This window comes from Dipodomys ordii, unplaced genomic scaffold (genome assembly GCF_000151885.1).
Source record: "Dipodomys ordii isolate 6190 unplaced genomic scaffold, Dord_2.0 Scaffold44, whole genome shotgun sequence".
Classification (NCBI taxonomy): Eukaryota; Metazoa; Chordata; class Mammalia; order Rodentia; family Heteromyidae; genus Dipodomys; species Dipodomys ordii.
The window spans coordinates 9,248,274-9,260,085 of NW_012267260.1; the positions used below are offsets into that span (position 1 = coordinate 9,248,274).

Below are 11,812 nucleotides of genomic sequence, written 5' to 3' on the forward strand. Positions count from 1 at the left end.
CACATTTTCTTGTCATATTCTGTGATAGGGTCAGGTGTAGAAGTTTGTTACTATAAATCTCAGTTCCTTCCCTGGAGCGATCCTCTGTCTGTGTGCTACCCTTTCCCTTTAACTTATTCTTTTTCTTTAACTTCTTACTCTTTATCCTCATTTCCTGTTTCTACTTGCCTCCTTTGCCCAGGCAAACATTCTAATGAATTTCATATGAAATTCTGAATTTGAATGTATACTTGGAAAACATGGTGGCTGTGTTAAACACATTGCATTGGTTGCAAGGGGTTTCATCATTGTATTCCTGTACCTGTATCTGATGCACCCATATCAAAATTCTTTTCTCTGTCCCTCATTCCCCTGCCCCTTTGTGAAAACAGTTCCTACAGGCTTCATTGTTCTGTTTATGTATGTGAATATGAAGTTCTTTGGCTATATTCACTCACGTGCACCTTCTCTGAGTGTCCTCACACTGTTACCTCCCCTCCCCAAAAAGAGCCTGTTATATATTCCTGTTATTCTCTTTTACCATGTATCAATTATGTCAAGGGGTTTTCTGGTGGTATTTTGTGTGCACACATGTACGCGTGCGTGCATACACACACCCCTACCTTATACGTTAGTCAAATGACACCTGATGCTCTCTTCCCATGCCTCACCCCCCATGCTTCTGTTATTCAATGACTCAACTCCCAGCACATTTCCTTATGCTGTCATCATACATAGTAGACTCAGTGGATTTCCACATCACTCACCTTCTATTACTCCTACCCTCTCTCCCAGCCCCCACATCCTTCTACAGTCCCACAGTTACAATCATATGCTCTGAATGTATGTATGTATGTATGTATGCATGTATGTGGGATGTCTTAGGACTAGATTTCATATATGAAAGAAAACATGCTGTCTTTGTGCCTCTGAACACGTCTTGTTTTGTTTAACCTGATGATCTCTCATTCCACTCTGTTTTCCTGCAAATGACATGATTTAATTCTTTTTTTTTTTAATGGCTGAATAATGTTCCCTGTGTATCTGCATTACTTAATTCTTTGTAGCACATAGTTCTTTATCTTTTTGTCAGCTGTAGGCCATCTAGCCTGCTTCTCTATACCTTGGCTATTGTAAATAGTGCTGTAATAAACTTGCAAATGTCTCTGGTATCTTGACTTAAAATCCTTTAGTTAGACACCAAGAGTGGTATTACTAGGTCATATGGTCATCTAATTTTAGTTTTTTGAGGAATCTCCATACCGTTTTCCATAGTGGCTGCACTAACTTGCATCCCAGTGGTGTGTGAGGGCTCCTTTCCCCTCATATCCTCATCAGCAATCAGTTGTGTTCTTGATGATGACCATTTTACCCAAATGAGATGAAATCCCAATGTTGTTTGATTCACATTTCCTTCATAGCCAGGAATAGTAAACATTTCTTCATGTGTTTATTGGCCATTTGTACTTCTTCCAAGAATTGAATTGCCTGTTCCATTCATTTTATCCACTTATTCACTGGGTTGTTAATCCTTGGGGATTTAGATTTTTTTTTTGTCAGTTGTGGGGCTTGAACTCAGGGGCCTGGGCGCTGTCCCTAAGCCTCTTTGTGCTCAAGGCTAGTGCTCTACCACTTGAGCTATAGCACCACTTCCTGTTCTTGAATGGATAATTGGAGATAAGAGTCTCACAGGGACTTTTCTGCCTGGGCTGGCTTTGAACCACGATCCTCAGATGTCAGCCTCCTAAGTAGCTAGGACTAAGTAGCTTGCGTGACTATTTTTAACTAGCATAAAATAATGCATGATGCATCTCACCTTTCCATCCACTGTCTCCCTGTTGCTGGAGGTATGTTCTCAGACAGTGCTTTTCAGTGGTATAGCCTACTTCACCCAGTGCACCCTGCTCCCCCAATACACCATTCAGAACCCAGGCTGAGTATGTTTTATCCTCAGTTCTACATACTGCAAATAAGACTACCTTAAACATTCTGTTAGTCAGCTGTCACAGCACTATGACAAAATGCTTGACATAACAAAATTAATGAGAGAAAGGCTTCTTTTAGCTTCTGGTTTCAGTCCATGGCCCTCAGCTCTGTGGATTCTGATCTGTGGCAAAGCAGACTGGGTGGGGGGCGGGCAGGTGGAAGAGGAGGCTTGTTCACCTTATGGTGAACAGGAATCAGATAAAGGCAATGCAAGGAAGGTGAAAAGGTTTATTGACTCACTCTAGTTAGCTATCATTCTGGAAGTCTTAGCAGAGATCAAAACCAAACGTGTGTGTGTATGTGTGTGTTCTGGTCCTGGGGCTTGAACTCAGGGCTTGGGCATGGTCCCTGAGCTTTTTCATGCTAGACTAGCATTCTACCACTTGAGCCACAGCTCCACTTCTGGCTTTTTCTGTGATTAATTGGAGATAAGAATCTCATGAACTTTCCAGCCTATGCTGGCTTTAAAGTACAATCCTCAGATCTCAGCCTCCTGAATAGCTAGGATTATAATTGTGAGCCACCTGCCCCCAACTAGACATTTTAAATGAGACAATTTATATTATTTGAGTTTCATTTCATAAAACTGCTAAAAATCTTTCCAATTTTGGTTAAGGAAAGATTTCTTTGATATGACAGAAATATGATCCACAAAAATTACATAATGGATTTCATCAAAAAGAATATGAAATACTATATATTATATAATTTTCATTCTGTACAAGGGAAAATTTATAGGCAAAGTCTACTACAGCAATGATCATCAGTGATGTAGAGGATGAAATATCAGGAGCATGGAGAAACTTTTGGGGTGTTAGTGGAACTCTTCCTATGTCAATCATGGTAATGCATCCAAGTTTCTATAGGTTTGTCCAACTCCAAAATTATCCATTAAAAAGGATGACTGATATTGTTCTTAGCCAACAAAAAAAAAAACAAGAACCCCCCACCCCCATACCATCAAAAAACAGTGACTGAGTGGTATTTCATTGGTGCAGGTACCAGTGTGTTTATCCAGTCTCTAACTGAAGGACATCTGAATTGTCCCCTGGTTTTGCTGTTATAAATAAGGATGCTGTGAACATTGAACAAAGTGGTTGAAATAGTTACTAGATGTCAATTACTGTGTAAGTGGGAAAAATAAATGTAAAGGAAATGATGCTGGAATCCCCAGCTCCAGGGGTTTTCTAGAAAAACCCACCTTCTTCACCTGAGAGGGGGACTGTACTTTTGCGTTGACAGTGTACAGTCCTCCATTTTGCTTGGCAAAATTAACATAACCTTGACTTCCCTTTCTCCCCCAAACTGCTATCATTATTTGTGAATTGGACTTGAATCCGGGTGACTGACTTTTCTGGTATCAGAAGAATCACTGAAAGAGAGAAAGGTCAGTAAACAACAAGAACAACACAGCTTCCATGATCTAAGGAGTTTGAAATAAGAACGGTTGTCTCATTCCTACAACGAACCTCATGCATGGCATGTACGTGTGTGTGTGTGTGTGTGTGTGTGTGTGTGTGTGTACGCACACGCATGCGCAGAAACATCAATGTGTACATGAGCTGAGAGATGAAAAAGTTGAGGCTCTGCAGAGGTAAAACTTCTTTGTTTTGGGGTGTGGAGTTTACAGTGTGTGGCCACGGAAGGTGGAGGACTCTTCCTCCCCCACCCCAGTCCGCTCTAAAGGGCAGGAGAGCGAGTCAGAAGCCCACTTAGCCTCTGCCATGGGTCCTACCATGCAGCTCTGGAAGTCAGGCGCTCATCCTTCTGGTACTTGGCCTAAGGGAGTGAGTGAAGGGTGCGGTCTTGGGACAAATGCTGGGTCATTTCAACTGGAGTTGGGTGACTGGAGAGCAGAGATAGGGCAGAGGAGAGGAAGTGGAGGGGACAGGCCCGTGTGCTGACGGGGACAGGATGAGCGGAGGAAGGGGCTCTGAGCAGGGTGGGGGAAGGGAAGCCTGCTGGGCTGCCGGGCCAGGAGAGAAGAGAGAAGGAGAGGCAGCGAGAGGGACAGAGACAAAGAGGAAAGAGGCAGATTGTGAGTGTGTGAGAGAGAAAGAGAGGGGAGAAAGAAGAGAGAGATATTAGACAAAAGATAGAGGAGAGAAAAAGAGAAGAGAGAGACAGAAAGAGAGAGAGAGAGAAAGAAAGAGGGGGAGGGGGAGCGAGAGGCAGAGAGGCCCCAGCCCCGGAGGGAGAACTGGGAGCCCTTCACAAACTTAACCTTTCATGCTCTAAGTCTGGTCACTTGCATCTTCCTCCTCCCTCCGCCCCCTGTATAACAAAAATAAGGTGCACGTGCGCAGTAGCTTATTTGTAGCAGTGAGCAGGTGTGAGAAGCTGTGAACAGCCAGGCGTGAAGCGGGTGACAGGAAGGAGGCATTCCACGATGAATGAGTGCACGCATGCATGTAGGAAGGAAGGAAGGAAAGAATGAAGGAAGGAAGTTCTCCAGACTTCCTTGTTGAAGGAATGTCTAAGCCCAAGAAGAACCTTTGTCCTGGGGCGGGGGGGGGGGGGGGGGGGGGGGGGAGGGGGAGGAGGTTCTCTGGATTCCAGCCAAGTTTGTAGCAGAGGTTCTAGAAGTTTTAGAGAAGGGCAGGCAGGCAGCCTCAAGCCCCATGAACTCTGGGGATGGGGGCCCCCCTTGCTGGGGCCCCCCCCTGACTGGGTGGAGCAGCCACACCTGCCTGAAGTTCTGAGGAAGAGGGCGGAAACTCTGCCCGGCTGCCCTCCGATAGGCTGGGGGCTGCTGGCAGCAGCGGGTCCCCACACTTCCCTAAATGGGCAACTTCACTTCCCGAACCCATCGTCCCTGCCTGGTAGGCCCAGGTGGCATCCTGCCCGCGCCTGAGCCCACATCTTGGATCCCCCAGGTATCCTGGGCCCCTGCTGGGCCCGTGACACCCCCTGTCTGGATGGAGCCATGGCCCCCGCGTTCATTCTTACACTGCTGTGGTGGTTGCAGGACGTCACATCAGGTGAGGGGAGGAGGGCTGGGGGGGGGATGGCCACCTTTGCCTGGCCCCCAGCCCCAGTGGGCTGGGGAGGAGGCGGTGGGGTCACCTTAGCTGACACCCCTGGGAATGTTCCGTCCTCTAGGATCTGGTACCAGGCAATGCTAGGCCAGGCCTCACCAGCCAAGCCAAGCTCTGGAACCTTCTGTGTTGGCTCCTTGGTTTGGCTAGGCTTCCTCAGCGCACCAGATTTTCATCCAAGTGGCCTACGAAGAAGGCCCCGGCAGAAAAAGTTCTCACGGATGCCGGCCTTGATCTTTGCATCGTGTGCGCGGGCTTTGAACTCAGTGTTTCTCGGAATGCTGATGCCACTTCCGGTCCCTGCCCTCTATCCTGAAAGGGACCAATCCCCGAACGCCTCTGGCTCTCATGGAGGGGGGGGGGCTCTCCCACGGCTGCCTCCCTGATTACCAAGGCAACCACTTACCACTTCCTGTTACTCCTCACAGCCAGGGAGAGGGGCCGAAGGTGCAGGTGGGCATGGGCACGGTTCCCCACGCTCACCCTGCCCCTGCACCCCCATCCCCCCCCGCAGGGTGTCTCTCCTGGGGTGACCCATCCCCCAGTTGCGTTGGACCTGCCTGCTTAGTTTGTGAGAGGAGAAACAGTGGTCAGTGAGTTTTCTTACAGCCAACGGGGACGGAAGGTCTGGGGTTGTGGGGTTTTTGAGTAGAGCATTCGCCCTTCCTCTGTCCCAAGTCACCCTGCTGCCCACCAGACGGCATCGTCTGGCCTTCCCTCCTCCCTCTTCCCTTCTCTCTCGCTTCCTCCCCCCCCTGTGTTCGTTTCTCTGTTTCTGTCTCTTTTCGGATTGTTGATACTGTAGCTCAGCTGGAACCGGGGTCTCACTATGTCTACCCCACGCTAGCTGCAAGCTCTGTGCTCTTGCCTTAGCCTCCTTAGTGCTGGGTTCTAAGGATGGGCCACCATAGCTGGCTCACAGGGCCTCTCTCACGCCTAGGCACAGAGAGCCAGATATTATCCATGAAGTGAATCACCAGCCAATCCTTGGCCCCTTGAGAGCTTGTATGTATGTCAGACGGGGTATGCTTAGTCTGGGTTTTGTGCAACTGGAATGTTTTAAACTTAAATCTCCCCTGGAATGAACTAAGGCAGCTTGCTATTATTTAAAATACAAATATAACTAGGGGCTGGGGACATGGCTCAGTGATGGAACACTTGACTAGCATGCTTGAGGTCCTGGGTTCCATCCCCAACCCTTCCCCCCCACAATGCCAGGTGCTGGTGGCTTACACCTGTAATCTTAGTTACTGAGATCTAAGGATCCTTGTTCAAAGCCAGCCTGGGAAGAAAAGTCTGTGATACTCATCTCCAATTAACCCGCAAAAAGCCAGAAGTGGACATAAGATTCAAGTGATACAGGGCCAGCCTTGAGTGAAAAAGCTAAGTGAGAATGTGAAGTCCTAACTTCAGTCCGGTACACACACACACAAGTCCTAACTTGAATCCGGAATACACACACACACACACACACACACACACACAAGTCCTAACTTGAATCCGGAATACACATACACACACACACACACACACACACACAAGTCCTAACTTGAATCCAGAATACACATACACACACATACACACACACACACACACACACACACACACAGCAAGACCAAGAAAGACAACTCCTGTAAACTATTTGGGAACTAATTACTCTTTACTTTTTCAAATGTTGTGTTTTCTTCTCTTCCTCAATCCTGCAATTCCCGAACTTAATGATGTGGCTGTGTCTGGGCGTCTGTCTCTTCTCTCATCTGTCTTGGAGACAGGCATAGAAAAGGACCGTGACTGATGGAATCCCGTGTGGCAGGGGTCTCCTCTCTGCTCCGTCCAGGGCTTCCGTTGTGCTGCCCTTCCCCGTCAGGCTGGAAGCTAGCTGTTAGCAGACCCAAGGGAGCTCCTCAGGGTCAGAGCAGCAGTCCCCCCTCCCATGGTGGCTCCAGGCCAGGAGATCCATGCCCCCGGCCTTTGCCGGGAGCTTGGGGTTTCAGGACACGCTCTTCTACTGCTGCTGATCAGGCCTCGTCCCTCCCGCAGGTTACTCGTCTGTGGAGAGCTTGTACACGCGGGTGCGTCACCAGGAAGGGGACACCCTGTCTGTGAAGTGCTCCTACAACCACCGCAAAAACCGCGTGGAGGACAAAGTGTGGTGCAAGGTCAGGAAGAGGAAGTGTGAACCCGGCTTTGTCCGGAACTGGGTGCAGGGGCCCCACTACCTGCTGGAGGATGATGCCCAGGCCAAGGTGGTCACTGTCACCATGAGGGACCTCAGGCGCCAGGACTCGGGCCGGTACTGGTGCATGCGGAACACCCGCGGGACCCTCTACCCTATGACAGGCTTCATGCTGGAAGTGTCTCCCGGTGAGCTGACCTGCGGGGTACTGGGATGGGTGGGGGTTTGATCTCCCTGTTCTGTGGGCCAGCGGCAGCAGCAGCAGCTAGAATGAGAATGATCCATCACAGACATCTCCCTAAGAAAATGAAATCCACTCCCAGGGCATGTAGCTGGCGGGTACTGAATGACACTGGGCAGTGATGCATCAGGGCTGGGGATGACCTGCGGACAGGTCACTTCAGGAATCATTTGTGCTCTTAAGAAAATGGGGGCTGGGAAGGTGGCTCAGTGGTAGAGCGCTTGCCTTGCATGCATAAGGCCCTGGGTTCGATTCCTCAGCACTACATAAGCAGAAAAAGCCGGGAGTGGCGCTGTGGCTCAAGTGGCAGAGCACTAGCTTTGAGCTGAAGAGCTGAGGGACAGCGCCCAGGCCCAGAGTTCAGACCCCATGACCAACAAAAGAAAGAAAGAAAGAAAAAAACAGGGCCTGGCACTGGTGGCTCACACTTGTAATCCTAGCTGCTCAGGAAGCTGAGATCTGAGGATCGTGGTTCAAAGCCAGCCTGGGCAGGAAAGTCCATGAGATTCTTATCTCCAATTAACCACCAGAAAACTGGAAGTGGCGCTGTGGCTCCAGTGGTAGAGCGCTCGCCTTGAGCTGAAGAGCTCAGGGACAGCGCCCAGGCCCAGAGTTCAAGCCTCATGACCGACGAATAAACAAAACAAAAACAGCCCTCAGTGACAGAGGAGCCCTTGTGTGGAACATGAGAGTTGCTCTGGCTCAGAACAAAAGCTCAGGCTCAGCTACCGCCTCGCGGTCACCTCAAGAGGGCTTGCTGCTCCTTCACAGTACCAGGGACAGCGGCCTCTCTAACTGCCGGGGCAGCCTCGACCCTCCTCCTGAGACTCCTAGGACTGCCCCCGCCCCCGCTGCCCGAGTGCCAGGCTCCCTGAGGACCGGGGGTGGCGGGAGGTGGGATGGCCAGCCCAAGGGGCAGCCGGATGTGTCTAATAAGCCCCAGGGGCCTGGGGACCCTTGAAACTTCCCTTCATGCCCTCATCTTTGGACCCTAAAGACAAATGATGGGGCGTCAGGGATAGCTCTTGTTCAACATTGATTCTAGAAATTGGACCTCCCCTCCGGTACCCACCAAGACCCCTGACTCAGTCTACCCTCCTCCCGCTCTGCTCCTTCAGCCCTGACAACAGAGAGGGACCCGCTCCTGACACATCCAGCCGACGGCCTTGACAGTGGATTTGTCACCATGGGCCACGTGTCCACTTCCGGCTCCCAGGCCCATTTCACCTCTGGACTCCTCACCTCGTCCCCCACTACCTCCGAGAGTGCCCGGCCAAACTCCATGGCTGACTACAGTGTCACTACCTCGGGGCCCAGCTGGACCACGGAGTCCCCCGGCCGGGCCAGAGCCTCCTCTGCCGGCCCAGCGTCCACGCCCACCAAGTCCAGGCATGTCAACAGTGGCTTCCCCGCCACGGGCACCTACCACAACCACTTACCCTCCGTCAGGTATCTGACAGGGACACTCTCCCAGGAGTGGGGCCCTGGCCGAGGGCCTCAAGGGACAGCCTGAGTACTGGACCTTCCTTTCCCTTCTCCCCTCTGCTGAATGGGGGGGGGGGAGGCCAGAAAGGCCCTAAAAGAAGGCAGCGGGGTGGAGGCCCAGGGCTGGGGTTGTGGAGAGTCTAAATAGAGCAATGGAAAAGGCAAGGTAGGAAGGTGGAGTAACTGGTTTGGAACAGATGCTGGGGTAAGGATGGATGTCTGGCCTGAGGCTCTGGAAAGAGGGTGATGAAGAGCGATAGGAAAGGGAAGGAGGCCAACAAGTCATCCTTAAAGCCAGCTTACAGGACTCCTGTGTTCAGCAAGACTCGAACACAGGACTCTTAATGCCTTGGATCTGGTCAGCCTCCCACTGTCAGGCGATAGAGTCAGGAAAGTTCTATACCCAGTCCTGTTCATCACTGGTAAGGGGGCACCTGCCGTGGCTGGCATTAGAGGGCGCCAGTGAGAGAGAAGGAAATGAATGTGGGTGAGTCAGGCCCCAGGGCAGGTCTGTGGACACTAGCTGCTGCTTCTCTGGCAGACAGAACCCGAGCAGGGTGGGGGGTGGGGGTGAGGGAGGGCTTTGTCACTGCAGAGGCAAGAGAGGCCTTGGTCCATCCCTTCACAAATGGGTCTGTAGCGTGCTGATCCTCACGGATGAACAGGTTTGGGGGCACAATGGAGGAGGTAGTTAGGCTTCTGATCCAGCCTCTCATGCTGCTAGCAGGAAGTCGAGGCTGGGGGGAGGGGTGAGGAGCCTGGGGCTCACCCCTCTCCCTCCCTCCCACCTCTTCAGGCCACAGGAGCCTTACCTCACCGTGCTCGTGGCAGTCCTGACCCTCCTTCCGGCACCTGTGATGTTTGCCATGGTCTATCGGTTTTGGAGGAAGAGGCACATGGGAAGTAAGTGGTGCTATCTTGAGCTCCAGGCACCTTTACTGAGGACCCTAGCCTGTGTCCCCAGCCAGTGAGGAGCGGGCTGGCCAGGCCAGGATGGCTCCTCTTTATCTCCTAGGAGATGATTGGGCCAGAACAAGGCTGAGCCAGAAGAAGGGCAGGGTGACCCCAGGGTCCGTGGGGGCACAGCCCTTCTTGATTTCTTTCTGTCCTTTGTAGGCTACAGGATGAGCAGTGAGCACCCCAGACCCTGGGTGTACTTGTGTCGAGCCCCAGAGCCCCTGTGGAAGTCTGCTTAGTTTGAGACCACGTAGTGCCGGGGTGAAAAACTTCTCTCTCATCCGGCCCAGGTGGTCAAAAGAAGAGTGAAAACCACAGATGGCCCGAGCGGAGGGAATGCAGCGAGAGCTGCTTTCTCCCCTGGCCAGGGCCGCGGTGGCTTCAACTTTCCTCTCTCCCTTTGACCTTTTCAATACACTTGGGGACAGGGGTCAGGGCTCACGAGCTCCGGAGGAATCTGACATCCCATGGACAAAGGGCTCAGACAATGATCAAGAGCTGGAACCATAGAAGGGTCAACAGCTGTCCAAGACCCCCCTCCTGGCCAGCCAGTGCATCCGCAGATACTGAATCATAAAGACTGGACCTAAGCAAGTGCAACTCCCTGGGAAGAGGCTCTGGTAGGGGGCAGGAAGAAGGGGGCCCAGTGGTCTGTGGAGTGTACCTGCTGCCTTCTCAACTCATTGCTTGGTCTCTGCTGCCTGGACTGCTGCCTGCTGCCGCCTGATTCCTCCCCAGAGAGGGACTGGGCAGGCCCTGGGGTAGGAGTGACATCCCTACTCTCAGCTCTGGGTCGGGGATCGCTTGGTGGGACAGCAGACACAATGGTCAGTGGGATGTGTCTGGGACGTGATTTTTTTTTTGGGGGGGGGGGAAGCAGTCATGGGGCCAGCAGAGAGGAGTCACTTGCACCTCTTCATACTTCCAGCAGAGGGCAGACACATATTGACTGGAGTCTAGACAGAACTGGTCCCAGGACACAGACAGACAGAAGACAGACACACACAAACATGTACCCACACCAGTCTTTGGTCAGTAAACGATATGTAAAAACACCATCGCTCTGGTGAGTAACTAGAGGATCTTGCCTGATCTGAGGGGAAACTGCTCCTCCACTGGGGACCCTGTGCCAGGCACGCAGCAGGGAGCCTGTGGGAGGAAAGAACACGGGAGAAGCAGTTAGGAACGGAGGCCAGTGATGACACCGTCGCTGTGTGACCCGGAGCAGGCCATTCACGCTATCCGAGCTTTGTTTTTTCCTTTCTTGTGAAAGGGGACAGTAACGTCTACCTCTACTGGAGACAGTAAACCGACATGAACCAGGGAAGCGCCTGTGATTCTGCTCCTATGTTCTTCTCTAGCTCCTGTGGCTCTCACAGGGGCCTGGGATGGAGGCCCCTTTGGTGAGGGCCTCCTGTGAGGAGGGAGGGGCCGGCCTGGCCTGGCTGTAGATGTTTGAAGCCGACATAACCCTAGCTACTCAGGAGGCTGAGATCTGAGGATCCAGATCTGAAGCCAACCCAGGCATGGAAGTCTGTGAGGCTCTTTCTTCCAATTAGCTACTCGAAAAAAAAAGCAGGGAGTGGAGCTGTGGCTCAAGTGGTAGAGCACCAGCCTTGAGCAAAATGAAGCTCGGGGACAGCATCGAGGCCCTGAGTTCAAGCCCCAGGACCAGTACAAAACAAACAATTCAAGGAAAGATTGATTTCAGCTCATGGTTTTAGAGATTTCAGGACATCAAAGCAGCCAGAGCCCGTGGAAGCGGAGGCTCAGGGAAGGAGCCTGGCACCAGGCTCAGCTTTCACAGTCAGCCCCCCCGTACCCCACTTCTAGTGAGGGCCCCACTGAATTTTTAGAATCCTAGACCCAAAGTCCAGGAATGATGGGAATATACCCTGTTCTCATAACTCAGTATGGCTCCACAGCTTAGCCCCCCAACTACCTTCCTCC

At 51.7% G+C, this 11,812-nt stretch overlaps 1 protein-coding gene and 1 long non-coding RNA gene across 3 annotated transcripts; one reads left to right on the forward strand and one right to left on the reverse strand.

Annotated features, from left to right (window-relative positions):
• The first annotated feature begins 4,717 nt into the window (after positions 1-4,717).
• Treml2 (triggering receptor expressed on myeloid cells-like 2) lies at positions 4,718-10,501 on the forward strand. 2 transcript variants are annotated; one of them, XM_013019264.1, is made up of 5 exons: positions 4,718-4,946; positions 7,044-7,367; positions 8,539-8,869; positions 9,702-9,808; positions 10,022-10,501. In XM_013019264.1, the coding sequence occupies exons 1-5, from the start codon at positions 4,892-4,894 to the stop codon at positions 10,099-10,101; spliced, it is 897 nt and encodes a 298-aa protein (XP_012874718.1). In that variant the 5' UTR covers positions 4,718-4,891; the 3' UTR covers positions 10,102-10,501. The 2 variants fall into 2 exon arrangements, with proteins under 2 accessions (XP_012874718.1, XP_012874719.1); XM_013019265.1 differs by having other exon boundaries at positions 8,539-8,809.
• On the reverse strand, positions 6,641-9,789 carry LOC105987845. The gene is made up of 3 exons (XR_001175177.1): positions 9,718-9,789; positions 7,378-7,444; positions 6,641-6,764 (listed from the first exon to the last, which is right to left on the reverse strand). It is a non-coding gene; the product is annotated as an uncharacterized LOC105987845 (long non-coding RNA).
• Positions 10,502-11,812: the final 1,311 nt, after the last annotated feature.